This window comes from Lissotriton helveticus, chromosome 4_1 (assembly GCF_964261635.1).
Source record: "Lissotriton helveticus chromosome 4_1, aLisHel1.1, whole genome shotgun sequence".
Lineage (NCBI taxonomy): Eukaryota > Metazoa > Chordata > Amphibia > Caudata > Salamandridae > Lissotriton > Lissotriton helveticus.
This window is the reverse complement of record NC_136063.1, coordinates 575,767,210-575,780,450: the sequence shown is the minus strand read 5'-3', so window position 1 is coordinate 575,780,450 and position 13,241 is coordinate 575,767,210. Positions and strand designations below refer to the sequence as shown.

Sequence of the window (13,241 nt, the reverse complement as noted above, 5' to 3'; positions counted from 1 at the left end):
GGGAGTTGTGTGGGAACACCCACACAATTCCCATGGGATGCTTTCACAGGGCAGAGTAAGGCAACGTAGCTTCCTAAGGATCATACACCTAAAGGTTGTAAGGTAATCTTATCCCAAGAACCTCAAAGGTCAGGGAGAATCAACAGTTGGCACACTACTTAATACCCAAAACAAAACAAGGATCCCTGAAGACCTGGGGCTATCAGAAGATGAGGACATGTTAGAAAAGGCGGAAGAGACCTAGGGAGAGCAAGGGTCTGATGCTGAGGATTCGGCATCAGTAGATTTGTAATCTGGGAATTTAAGGGCAAAAGTATTCAGTGTTGCGAAGATATGTGCCAATGCTGAAAAGGTGAAGTCCTACAATATTGCAAGGTTGTAGCATGTCCCAGTTGAAAAATTGAAACTCAAAGACTCCCAAATAGCCTTCGGCTTCAGGCATTTGACAGCAGAAGATGTAAGGAGCCCTCTGGGTTGTAACCCAAAGGCAACAGTGGAGACAAACCTCTGCACTGCATCTTGACTCTAAAAGTGGATCTGGATCAGAGGAAGAAATAAGAGCGTTACAAGGGAAAGGATACACCGATGCCCGTAAAAAGGAAGAGCAGCTTGTTAGTCAATGTCAAACAAGAAATGCTCAACATCGAGAGGAAATGTAGGCTTGAGGCTGAAATGGCAAGATTGTTGCAAAAGAAAGAACAGTTTGATTACTCTTTAAACTTGTACAGAATACCTCAAAAATACCTCAAAGTTCATTGAAAACCAGCTGAGAAGGGTATATGGAGGTGAAACACATAGAAGCACCCTCAGAAACACAAAAGGAATTTCTACTAGGAATATGAACAACCCTTCTTAGAGAAGAGCTCACATGGGCTGGAATACATATGGCAGGAGGTAGAGGCTGATTCTCCTATCCATCACATCCCTCTCATCCAGATTGCTTCTCATTGTTTAATGTAGAGGGTAAATGAGCAGTAGATACCTATGATGTACAGCTAAAAGAAGAACAAACAGAAGCTTGCTTTCTATTAGAAACACTTCTACCACCTCAAGAGCAACCTGTTCCTGCCTGCGCTTCATAGCATTACAGACCAGGGAAAAGAAGCATTTAAAGAACCATTTTCTTCCAAGGCACCCTAATGGTGGAGAAGAAATGCAAACCTTCAATTCAAGATTCAATATACCTATATACAAATGTGCTGGTGGACTTAGTAACGATGTCTACAGCTAGTAAGAGGGTTAACCCACCTATATCCACATTCATGGGACAATCACTGGTTCTGTGGCAGCTAGGGATTGACATTGTATTTGGAGCACAGTCAGCTCAAATAATGTTGGTGACAAGTTAAGCTGTTGTTGTGAGTTCCGTTTGTAGGCATGAGATGGACTAAAGTGGCAGTGTTTCTCAAGGGTGCTAAATTCATTGCACATGACTCAACGCAAGGCTGACATTGATGAGCTGACAGTTTCTCTCACTACAAAAAGTTGTTAGTTGAAGAGTACCAAAGGACCTTACCTCTCCTGTTGATTAACTACAAGTGCCCACTGCTAAAAGCTGTCCTGCAGTTGCTATGGATACATTTGGGCTGTTCAGCCGGTTGAGCAAACAGTGAGAGGAGAAAATGGGTCCATGGGTGGGTGACAGGGGTCAATGAGTGCATCTGTTGTGTCCAAAGCTAGAAGCATGAAATCTAGCTGGCATTAAATGGTTCCAACGTGAAGCTCCTGTTTCTGGAGGAAACCATCTTCTTTGCTGTTTCTACAGACAACTTAATTATAAGCTACACCTATAAGAGTGTGTATATAGGAAACCTTGGTATGTCAAAGAGCCACTCATTTTTGTACAAAACCCAGGCCATTTCGATAGTGACCATAAGCAATTTCCATCACATCGTTGAAAATGTGATGTTGGTGCACTGTCACGTTGAGGCTGTGGAAAATTGTTGCATATAGACATTTGCAAATTCAGATTTTGCATAAACTCCAACTTAAGATAGGTGTTCTAATCCATTAGCTGACACTCCGTGACTTAATGAACACTCTGCCTTAAAATGCATTCCTTGCTTTCCTGTTAAAAGATTAATTCATTCAGTGTCCACTCCGACGCCAAGAGCAGTGTAAGAAATGAGCGCTATTAATTACCCTAGGAATTTATGTACATTTAGACCCAGCAGTCCAGATTTCGTGGCATACCTGAGTTTTCTAGCTAAGAATTGTGGTATAACTCTTTCAGACCAGGGCTTGCATATCCTCTCATGCCCACCTTACATGTAGTTGAGAATCACTTTAAATAACAATGAGGATAAAGAAACATCTCTTCTGCAAGTCCCTTGCTACCATCTAGTAAGAGAGGGAGCTATGTGCAAATCTCCCTTTAGTTAGCATCATTTAATGACTTGTCATCAGTAACATGGTACGCACTCTACAATGGCAAAGGCAGGCAGGTAGCACAAAACATGAAATATATAACATAAAATATAATCAATCAGTGGCAGGAGAGCATTGAAAAAATGAGAACACCCCAGCTGAACCAGTACTTACATGTTCTAAAACACTCTGCTCAGGTCTGAGATATAATTATAGTGGGGTACTATTTTATCTGGCGTACTCTACCCATGACTAGCATTCATTTGAACAGCTTTGCCTAGACCCTCATTATAACAATCGTGGCAGTGGATCTGTGTATTCAGTTCATGTACTGGCTCATCTTCTGTTCTTACTAAAATTGCTTTGCCAGAAGCTTCTCTCTTTAATGCAGCCTAAGGTGATGACCTTGCTCTCTTCAGTCGTACAAGACTTGGATTGCAACGGTTGTTAAACTCCCTCCACGTGTACGCCACCACAAACAAATTGGTGGCAAAGCTTGGCTGAAGAGGGGTGAAACACCGAAACCGGTCCTAGGTTGCTTATTTCCGGTCCAGGGAAGACCTGGCTTGGCAGTTCAGGCTGGACTGTTCCCATGAGGCACAGGGTCAAGACTGATTTGCATATCTCCAGGTCTAAACTGGGGTGGCATGGTGAGCATGGTGAGCAAAAGAATGATGGATGTAACCCAGATCTTTTGACTGGGGGTGAATGTTTTGATTTGTTCTGCATTCCATCCATCAATTGTGTGTCTTTTGCTTTCTCGCCCTAAGTACGCCAAGTATGCCCAGACGTGGGCCCTGGGCTCACTGTGCTACTGGAATCAAGCTATTCTGGTTGAAGAGGGTTGAAACCCCGAAACCGGCCCTAGGATGCTTGTTTCGGTCCAGGGAGGACCTGGCTTGGCAGTTCGGGCTGGGCTGTTCCCATGAGGCACAGGGTCAATCAAGACTGATTTGTATGTGGCCAGGTCTAAACTGGGGTGGCATGGTGAGCAAAAGAATGATGGATTTAACCCAGATCTCTTGACTGGGGGTGAATGTTTTGTTTTGTTCTGCATTCCGTCCATCAATTGTGTGTCTTTTGCTTTCTCACCCTAAGTTCGCCAGGTATGTCCAGACGTGGGCCCTGGGCTCATTGTGCCACTGGAATGAAGCTTTCCTGGCAGAAGAGGGTTGAAACCCCGAAACCGGTCCTAGATTTCTTGTTTCAGGTCCAGGGAGGACCTGGCTTGGCAGTTCGGGCTTGAATGTTCCCATGAGGCACAGGGTCAAGACTGATTTGCATATGGGCAGGTCTAAACTGGGGTGGCATGGTGAGCAAAATGATGATTGATTTAACCCGGATCTCTTGACTGGGGGTGAATGTTTTGATTTGTTCTGCATTCCGTCCATTAATTGTGTGTCTTTTGGTCACAACTATTTGCAGATAATCTCTGGTGTCTTAATCCTGGGGCATAAAGCTTTTAAATTACGTATTAAAAAGCACATTCAACTATGCTCCAGAGATCCTAACCAAATGGAAGCACGCATGGGCAGCAATCAGTTCGTACCAGCTGGCCCCTCGCCTGCCACACCTGGCCTGCTCTTATTCTTTACTTCTAAAACAAAGATTCTTGGCCTCTTAGGATGGGCAAGTGGCTCTTTTTGAAACACCTACCTTTATGGCGGTGGACCTCAGACAAGTTTGTGTTTTGAGGCTGTGGCAAATCAGATAAATCTCTGGAGCACGTTGCATGTATTTGCTTAGCATTGTTGCCCCTGCGCAGAACAAAGTTGAGGCCCGAATGGAACAAATTGGCAGGCACTCATAGCTGCTCTGAATCCAGAGAGCATTAACTTCATGGTTTGTATCCCCCGATAGCTGTTTCATTCAATCAAAGGCTTCAAAAGGCAAAAATTGTGGGTGCCATTAGACTGCTTGGACTGTAGTTGTGCCTTAATGGGGGGGGGGGCGCTGTACTTTTTTACCTTTTCACAATGATGCATTTTGTCACTTTATCTCCCTAAATGTTTTTATGCATGTTCTTATTAAGAAAATTTGCATCATGTGTTGTTATGATTTATTAATAAATCAAATAAATCTTGTTATTTACACACTCATAAAAAAAATAAGGTGATGATTCACTTGTGAATTTATGCATCCCGACAGGAATTGAAGTAGACATACTTTTCTGCCCAAAGATGATTCACTCAGCATCTGTAAGTCAACCTAGTATGACAAATTCACTCGCAGAAAATGCAGTGTATGTTAGTAGCTTAAACACTTACCATGCTGAGAGGTACAAGTTGTTATGAAAACAATTAGTGACATGCTTGTCTAAACTGGGACGAGAGCCACAATCTGCATTCAGCCAGACTGACTGCTCACATTTGTGTAAAGAGCATGCTACTCCATGGAATGTTTTAGCCGACTTCACTCTTGTTGAGTGGAGACATTATAATATTGTTTGGCCTTCCCAGTTAGCCTTTCTCACATGTGTGTTTGACAAATGTGAAGTTCTTTACCTACTGCTAAGTATGAACAAACAGTTGCACACTGAATAGACCGCTTCGCTACCTGCCCGCCATTTTCCAATCTGACACTCACGCCAGTTAAATAGTGTGAGTCACAGTGAATCTTCAAAATGACTCACTATAATGATGAAGTTATTATGAACCTTCACCATGGAACTAAAGTTCAACAGCATGCTTCTTTACGTTGACAGCATTCTGAAGCAGCTCTAGATTTGGTTCACCTAAGCATTTTATGAAACAATTTAGGAGGCATAGTTTAACCATACAGCTCCGCATTGCCACTTGTTCTCTCACAGCAGACAGGAGTAAGGTATCTTGTTCCTGCCACCAAGGGAACACTCTGCTTTGCCTTCCCCAGTTAGCTGGTAATCCTCAGAGAAGCACATATTTACAACTTTATAATGGGTGGTAAGCACGTTTTATGCGGCTTGGGGTGGCATGGCAGAGGGTGCAGAGTCATTGGCCAAGTAAAGGAATGCCCTCTTGTTACAAAATGATTATTTTTCCCAATAATCTATGTAATCATAAAATGTGAAACACATTTGGCCTGAGCAAGTATCTTTGTTTGCTTAATATTTCCGGTTTCCATTGGAAAAGAACTTTTGTAAATTGTAGTAAGTCTTTGACTTAGCGAGGACTACTCTTCTTCTTCTAACTTATTCTCTTCTGAGGATTTTAACACATAGCTATACCAAAATCACTGTTTAGCAATAGACCCGGAAGTTTAATGACTTGTGCCCACTTTCTTCACATCAGTGGAACTACCCAGGCCAAAAGGGTGTTAACCCATAGATGATAATTCTGTAATCTCTGAATTTATACTTTAATGGTAATTGTCCTTCAATGTTTACCTTCACTACTGGGAATGCTAATGTATACTCAACTACACATTGGTAAACCGTATGCAGTTCAGTATTTTTAACAACTTTAAAATACTAAACTGAATTGACTTTCCCTTGCAGTATTATCCAATAGGGTTGCTTAATGAAAAAGCATGGGATTATAATGCACTAATAATACACGGGATTCTGCAATCCCTGCGTAAAGAAAATCTCAAATATTTATGCAATTTGGGACACACCATCTATTATAAAGAAATGATTAATCTTGTCCTCGCAAAGAAGCAATTTAATTCACCTACTCCAGTTTTACTCCATTTTCTTTATAGTGCATTGATGACTTCGGTGTGGTCATTAGAAGGGGTGAGAAGGAAATAGTTGATGGATTTAATGGATATTGTTAAGTAGCAGGAATATGGTTTCACAGAACGCGATTTTAAGATCAGGCATACAGTTTAGAGTAGTCTACATATACAAAAGGCATGCAGAATTTAAGAAGGGGAAGGAGAGGGGCATTCAGAACTAATGGAGTTTTTTTGTGATAGCATGCATTATGTAGATGTAAAACAGAAAAAATAAATTTGTATTTGTACTCTAAAGGAATGTGGCTTTTGACAGTTTTTTTAAGAGAACTTTAACTGTAAGACGTGGCACATATTTGCCTGTGATAACCAACTCCAGTGCTTGTTGAGATCACTTCGTCAGTGACTGTCAAACACTTTGACATTAAATCATGTGCCATTACCAGCAGCTAACAGTTGACAACACCATTGAGAAAGCTCTTGTGCACATCCCCCTACTGTAGTTGGGACAAATAATTACAAGCCCAAAAGGACATCTGTGCAAATACTTGCGCAGTACATTGAATACTGTGAAGTATTGTTACAGTTTATGAATGCAAATCCTTTTACACCATACATAAACTACACATATAGACATGTTATGGAAACACTGCCAACAAGGCAGTTGATAAACATGTTGCAGCAATCATTGGTAAAATCAGGGCATTGTACATTTTTTACTTTTTTATCTTACGAAATGAAATGAACATAACATTTTAAATTTCTTGTCTTTTATGTGTGGATTGTTTGTACTTTTATGATATGTATATATCGAATAAAGTATTACAACAACAACATAGTGATAGGGACCTGGGAACCAGAAGTCTTGGCTTCTTAAATGCTAGAGAACTGAAGGGAAATATTGCGACTGGCAACGAGAAGATACAGCCTATAGGAACCACAGGGCAGTGTCACACCTAGAGTAAGCCAAGCAGCAGTGGTTACTATCAACAATCTGGAGCCTGGACCACCTACAAGATAAATGAAACAACTCAAACTAAAATTGAATGAAAGATCAAGAAATGTAGGTTGATAAGTTAAAAGTGGGTAGGATTTTGTTTACATTGAGGCTCAGAGGTATATGTTCCCGTTAAGCAGAAATTACAGATAATTTGTATGATATTGAGAATGATTATTGGGTGTTTCATATTATTTTCTATGGCCCACATCAGGTTGTGACACCAGATACTTATTCCTTCAGGATTTCGTGTCCTGTTATTATCTGAAAAGTGTGTGTTATACATGATAACAATGTTGTCCTAACGGCTAGGGCGGTCGATCTCGAATCTGGGGAACTGGGTTTGAGACTCGGCAATGACGCTGAACATCCTGTGATTCTGGGAAAATCACTTAATCTCCCTGTGCCTAACAAAAAATGACTGTGTCCTTATGTAATGCTACTGGTGCTATGTAAAGCAATCTGATACCCAATTTGGGTTAAGTTCGCGCTATATAAAACTCTGTAAAATAAAAATAAATATCATCTTTTACCTTTGGTACCTACCTAGACCATGTGACTTTTGTTCCAGACCATGCACTACCTATGCCATGATCAACTGAGTGTCTCAGTTCTATACATTGTTTAATATAATATTAAAAACACATCTATAACATTACCACATGCCCTGTGGATAATAGCATTATTTTTATGATGTATCGCCAGCTGGCAGGTTTGGAAGTTGGGAAAAAGATATTTGCTGTCAACGGTGACCTGGTTTTCCTGCGGCCCTTCCTTGAAGTGGATTGCTTCCTGAAAACATGTCTGAACAGCAGAAAACCCCTGCGAGTGCTTGTGAGCGCCAAGCCAAGAGAGTAAGTATTGAATTTAACCACAGTGGAGTGCATCAATTGCAATAGCAGTAAGCAGACCAGGTTGTGAAATATGTTTGATTTTATTTGAGTGACCCACTTCGCCATATTCACTTAAAGCTGATCCATTATGAGTCCTTGTTCAAGTCATATTGCACCTCCTAGTCCAGCCCTGCATGACTGCAGTGAATAATATCCCTTCCTAATAGAGTTAACACCATATTTTAATTATAAATGGCTGAAGTCTCAACCAGCTCGGAAATAATTGTGATTGTGTTTCTATAGCGCTTGAACTGTGTTCCTATTTGTCAGGCTACAGGAAGAATTTCTGATAGACTTGCTGCTTTAGTTTTGCACAAACAAGTGTCAACTAAGAAATATAGTACATTTCTTTAACTTAAATTTTCATTGAATTCTGATGACACATTTTCTTTTATAGAAACACAGTATTATGTAGGTTGTGAGAAGTGGATACTTCTTATTTATTTCTGCCCTTTTTAAAATAATTGTGAGCCATAACAAGTAAACAGTGGTAAACGATCCACTTTTGTGTGTGGGCATACTAATTGTTCTACTGATTGGCTGTACACTGAAGGAGATGCATCTCATGCTGTCACTCCCTCAGACTGGATAAAAAGAGAATGGCCAGTGGAGAATTAGAGTATGGTGTTGGTGAATGACTGTGTGAATGATACTGGCAAGTCTGTTCAATAAGAATTCTATAAAAATGTGTTGTCTGAATTTAACAGCATGAATAGCTATGCCATTAAACACTTTGGTCATCTAGGAGTCTAACTGAGAGACAATGAGTTTGTATGTTTCATTGGGTGGACCATCTTCCTCGGGAACCTTAGCTGAAGGCAAGAATTAATAGACTGTGAATATTTTTTGGAATGCTTAAAGACGTTTCTGTTTATTTTTAACTGCATTGTTGTGAGATTGTCCACAACTTGTTTCAAATAGGGGTAGAATAGGTTGACATTTTAAAGACATTGTAAAAATACCAACGATTTTTTTTTAAGACTTGTTCTATACACTTTCTTCTGGTGGGTGTAAGAAGCGGGAGGTTCCACCCCTCTCTACCATGTCTTCTTTACTAATGATGCTACTGGCAACCATAAGGCATGTAAAAGGTAAGTCCATATGCACCTGTGCGCATTCTTGTAGCAGCTGAAACCAGACTGCCTGGCTGCTCTGGCCTAGGTTTGGCAATTTAATTGTGTTGCGTGGCACAGAAACCCCTTGAGGTAAGACCCTTTTTAAGCCCATAGGTTATAATTTTTTGCGAAGCAGATCACATTAACGCAAGTGAATTTTCAGACTGATCCTAAGTTGGATCAACTACATTCTCATTAGTCTGTAATACACCCTCCCTCACAAAGAGTCTATATTGAGGTCTTCTATCTTTGTAGGTTGCCTTATTAAATGGGAAATCTTTACCAAAGCATAGTACAAAGATCAATGACCTCATTCTAGATATGGACCTTGAGCTATTTTATTTTTATAACTGAGACATGGATTCAAGAGCATAATGCACTGGATATTGTCCTTGCTGTTCCTGGGACTTTCATAGCAATTAGGCAGAGGTTTTGGCTTTTAATTTTAGTCCTACCCTTTCATCATAAGTCACAGGTGTGGTGGTATATTATGCCCACGTGGGACTGCCACAAAATGTGGGATTTTAATTTGTTCAGCAGATATTTTCTTTGGCAACTAAAGTTTGTAAATCGTTGATATGAGGCGATTTTAATATTACAATAGATGAAATGGATTCAACAGTCACTAAAAACGTTGATTTATGTAGTACGATCAACTTAACATAACTGATTGATTTCTCCGCACACCGGTGAGCTTTTCTGATCACTGAAATCAGGCCTTGTTAGTAATAGCATTCAATGTAAAAAATGCGTCCCAAGGATCCTGTCGAGGCTCACTCCTGACAGTATTTGCTGTTTATTAAAAAGGTCTTCCTGCTGTTGAAAGCTGAACTTGAAATAGTTTCAGGCAGTATGAATGGTTGACTCTCATGCTCTTCATAAAAAGTGCTCCAAAGGCCAGGGAGACCCGCTCATGACCTTGTTTTTCTGATGCACCAAAACATCTAAAAGTGCATGCAAATTGCTCAAATGGATTTGAAGTACGAATTGTAGTCAAATAAGTTGTGCAAAGTACAGACAGGTGATAAAGAAATACTAACAACCACTCAAAACAGTGAGGATTCTGAAAGACGAATTCGACACTAAAGTATGTAACAACTATCCTCCTCCTTCGCAGGAATTCTGTGAGGTGTTGTCCTTTTCCTTTTTCTCCTAGATTGATGTCTATCTGGAGTTTAACTTTACCATCAGTAACCATGCATCAACCAGGAGGGAAATTAGTCCCCAGGAACCTGTAAAAATTTGTCCCCAGGAACCTGTAAAAATATGAAGGATACTTCCATAGAATTGCATGGTTTTAATAGGTAAAGTGATAAAATCTGGGTCCCCTTTGGATCACTGCTTTATTAAAATATACCACATGGCCATACAAACCTTTGTTCTTTGGATGGTTTCATAGTAAATGTGTAATTTGCTACATCCATGGTTCTTCTTTCTGAAAGAAAGGATTAATTTGCCCTCTATTAAAAAGGCTTCTCTGAAGCTTCTATTTTATAGAAACAACTATAAAACTATCTCATTATTAGCCTTTATGGCCAAGGTTGCAGTAAGAGAATAGCAAATATGCAGTTAACCTGATTTATGGAAATAAACAACTTACTGGAAAAACAGGATTCAGAACATTTCATGGTATGGAGACTGCTTTGGTCTATGTGACTAATCAGCTGCAGATGGTACATACTGGGGAGGAGTCACTACCCTCATCCTGTTAGATCTGTCTGCTGCGTTCAACACAGTAACTTATAGTGTGCTGTTGTCCCTTATTTTGGGACAGGCATCAAGGGCAAAGCACACAACTGCCTTGTGTCCTATTTATAGGAATGCAGTCATTCCTTCACAACTCCACCTTTCTTTGCAGATGATTTACAAATCCCCATTAGACTGGATGGTGCATGTGGCTTGACTCAAGCCATCTTCGAAGTATGCAGGCCCTTGTCTGCAGTGGGATGCAGGAGAAGTTTCTTAAGCTCAACTCAGATAAGATGAAGGTCTTGACTACAGTAGAATCCTTATCATGGAAGGTTAATTGATGTAGTGACTGGAGGCCATCTGAGTTAGGCAACTGTACCTATGAAGGTGCTTGCAACCGATTTTTCTTTTTGAAAATAAAGATGCCAAACTGTCAGCAGTATCCTAAATTTCACCTGAAAGTATTATGAAATATTCTTCCCATATTGCTTCAATATGCTAACATTGGCTCATGTCTGGATTATTGCCTGTGCCATATTTAGCTTTATCTAAATATACATTACATTTATGAAAGTCCTGAGATCTGGCTGTTCTTAATTAACCCCTTAATTGCTGCCGTCGGCCAACGGTCGTCACGGCCACTACCTCCCCAGTGCTGCGCACGACCGTTGGACGTCCATTCAGCACTAGTTCCAATGGACAGCGCAGCACTGGGGAGGTTTATTTACAAGCTCTAAAGGGGTTAACTTAAGGTTGTTGTTTATTTGTGTGCACTTTCTGCCTAGTGCCAGGTTGCCCATGAGGATAACAGAGTGCTCTACAAAACTACAAAATAAATAAATACAGCTTTAGATTCCATTACAATAAGTAAAATGCTGTTAAACTGCTGTTCTCCACATATGCTTACCCTTAGGCATAAAACATGCAAAGATAGCGTACCCATTACACTTTTAAACATACAAGAATTAAAACAGATATCTAAAACTTGACCAGCAGTGGAACAAAGTAGCAAACTGTGTTGCGTTTTACGTGTCACCTGCAGATATCTTTTATAGCTTTTATGTTTAATGCCAATACTAACAGTGGGCTTTGAGCCAGGCCATTGCTTACTATTGCTTTGCTTTATTATCAGAGAGGTGGGAAAAACCACAATGGAAGTTCAATATTTACTTTCAATGTACTAAAACCCTAAGATGGAAATATATATGTCATACATAGAAAGATGCTTCTACCTGAAAATTGGATATAAATTAAAATATGCAATTTCAGACATCACTGTCAATATACATTTTTATGTTTCATTAAGTACATTCAAATTTGGTTAAAGAAAACCCTTTTCTAAACATGCATTATTGCAACAAAGACTTCACTCTAGCTTCTTACACAATGCAAAAGTTCCTGGATAAAAAAGCACCAATACAGAAGGACATAGCATAATCCCCTTTACCTTCTCATTAGTAAAATAATTTATAATTTCAAACACTTTTAGCTCCTCCCTCGTAGTTGCACAGCAAGGGATCAGCCACACCTTCTTGTGAAAATTGGGAAGCTAACTTTCATTTAGATTTGAACCTGACATTACATAATTTCTAAAGCTAGGAAGGAAATACAAGACAGGTAAGCAGAAGTGGGTTACAGTATAGAATGTGCACCATGGTATCTGAGCCGTAGCAGAGCAAAGTATCCGTGTAAGGAGTGGTAGTTTTTCACTCTGAACTGTTGAAGTGCTGGGTATGATATTTTTTGAATCTATAGATGGTGTAGATCATAAGCTTGCGAAAGCGGTAATCTGTCAACAGTGTGAATAGGTATTTAATAGTGTCAAATTTCAGTGTCAGTACAGTTTAGGCACATCCAAAATAATAAGCCATCTCTGAACATCCACTATGACAGAATTGTCTGTGAAATACATCTGCAGCTAACTCCAGGTCATAGACAACTGCATATTGACCATATTGAAGCAGTTGAACATCATACTATGTAGCAGGAGAGCCTCAGAATTCAGTTTTTAACTTGGATAAATATTCATGCTAAACTCTGTATTAGCTGATCCAGTGTTTGTGACAGCAAAGGTAGAGGGGGAAATACAATGGTGGAATTCGACAAACGTTAACATGGGGAGACCATTCAAGCCATCAGCTCCCGCCGTGACCTTAACAACTGATACATCCCACAAGGGTTGGGGAGCGCACCCAAGCAACCTGAAGGTATGGGGGTTATGGAACAGCATGGATGCAGTAAAACACATCAATTAACTGGAGATGAAGAGAGTATTTCTAGCACTAAAGGCCTTCCAGGCGCACTTAACAGGTCAAACTGTCTTGATCCAAACGGACAACACAACAACCATGTTCTAGCTCAACAAACAGGGGGAACAACATCTTTCACCCTGTCTGAGCTAGCCAGGAGATATGGAGATGGGTGATCCAAAGACAGACCAAACTACAGACCCACTACCAGGAAAACAAAATATGGATGTAGACAAACTGAAGAGGCAGGAGAGCACCTCCCACGAATGGGAGATGA

The 13,241-nt window shown here is 40.2% G+C and overlaps 1 protein-coding gene across 1 annotated transcript in view; it reads left to right on the top strand.

Moving 5' to 3' along the window:
• PREX2 (phosphatidylinositol-3,4,5-trisphosphate dependent Rac exchange factor 2) overlaps positions 1-13,241 on the top strand; it is a 1,276,790-nt gene that overhangs the window by 615,219 nt on the left and 648,330 nt on the right. The window contains exon 19 of the mRNA XM_078687188.1: positions 7,724-7,872. Within this exon, the coding sequence (XP_078543314.1) occupies positions 7,724-7,872 (149 nt within the window). The remainder of the gene's footprint in view (positions 1-7,723; positions 7,873-13,241) is intronic.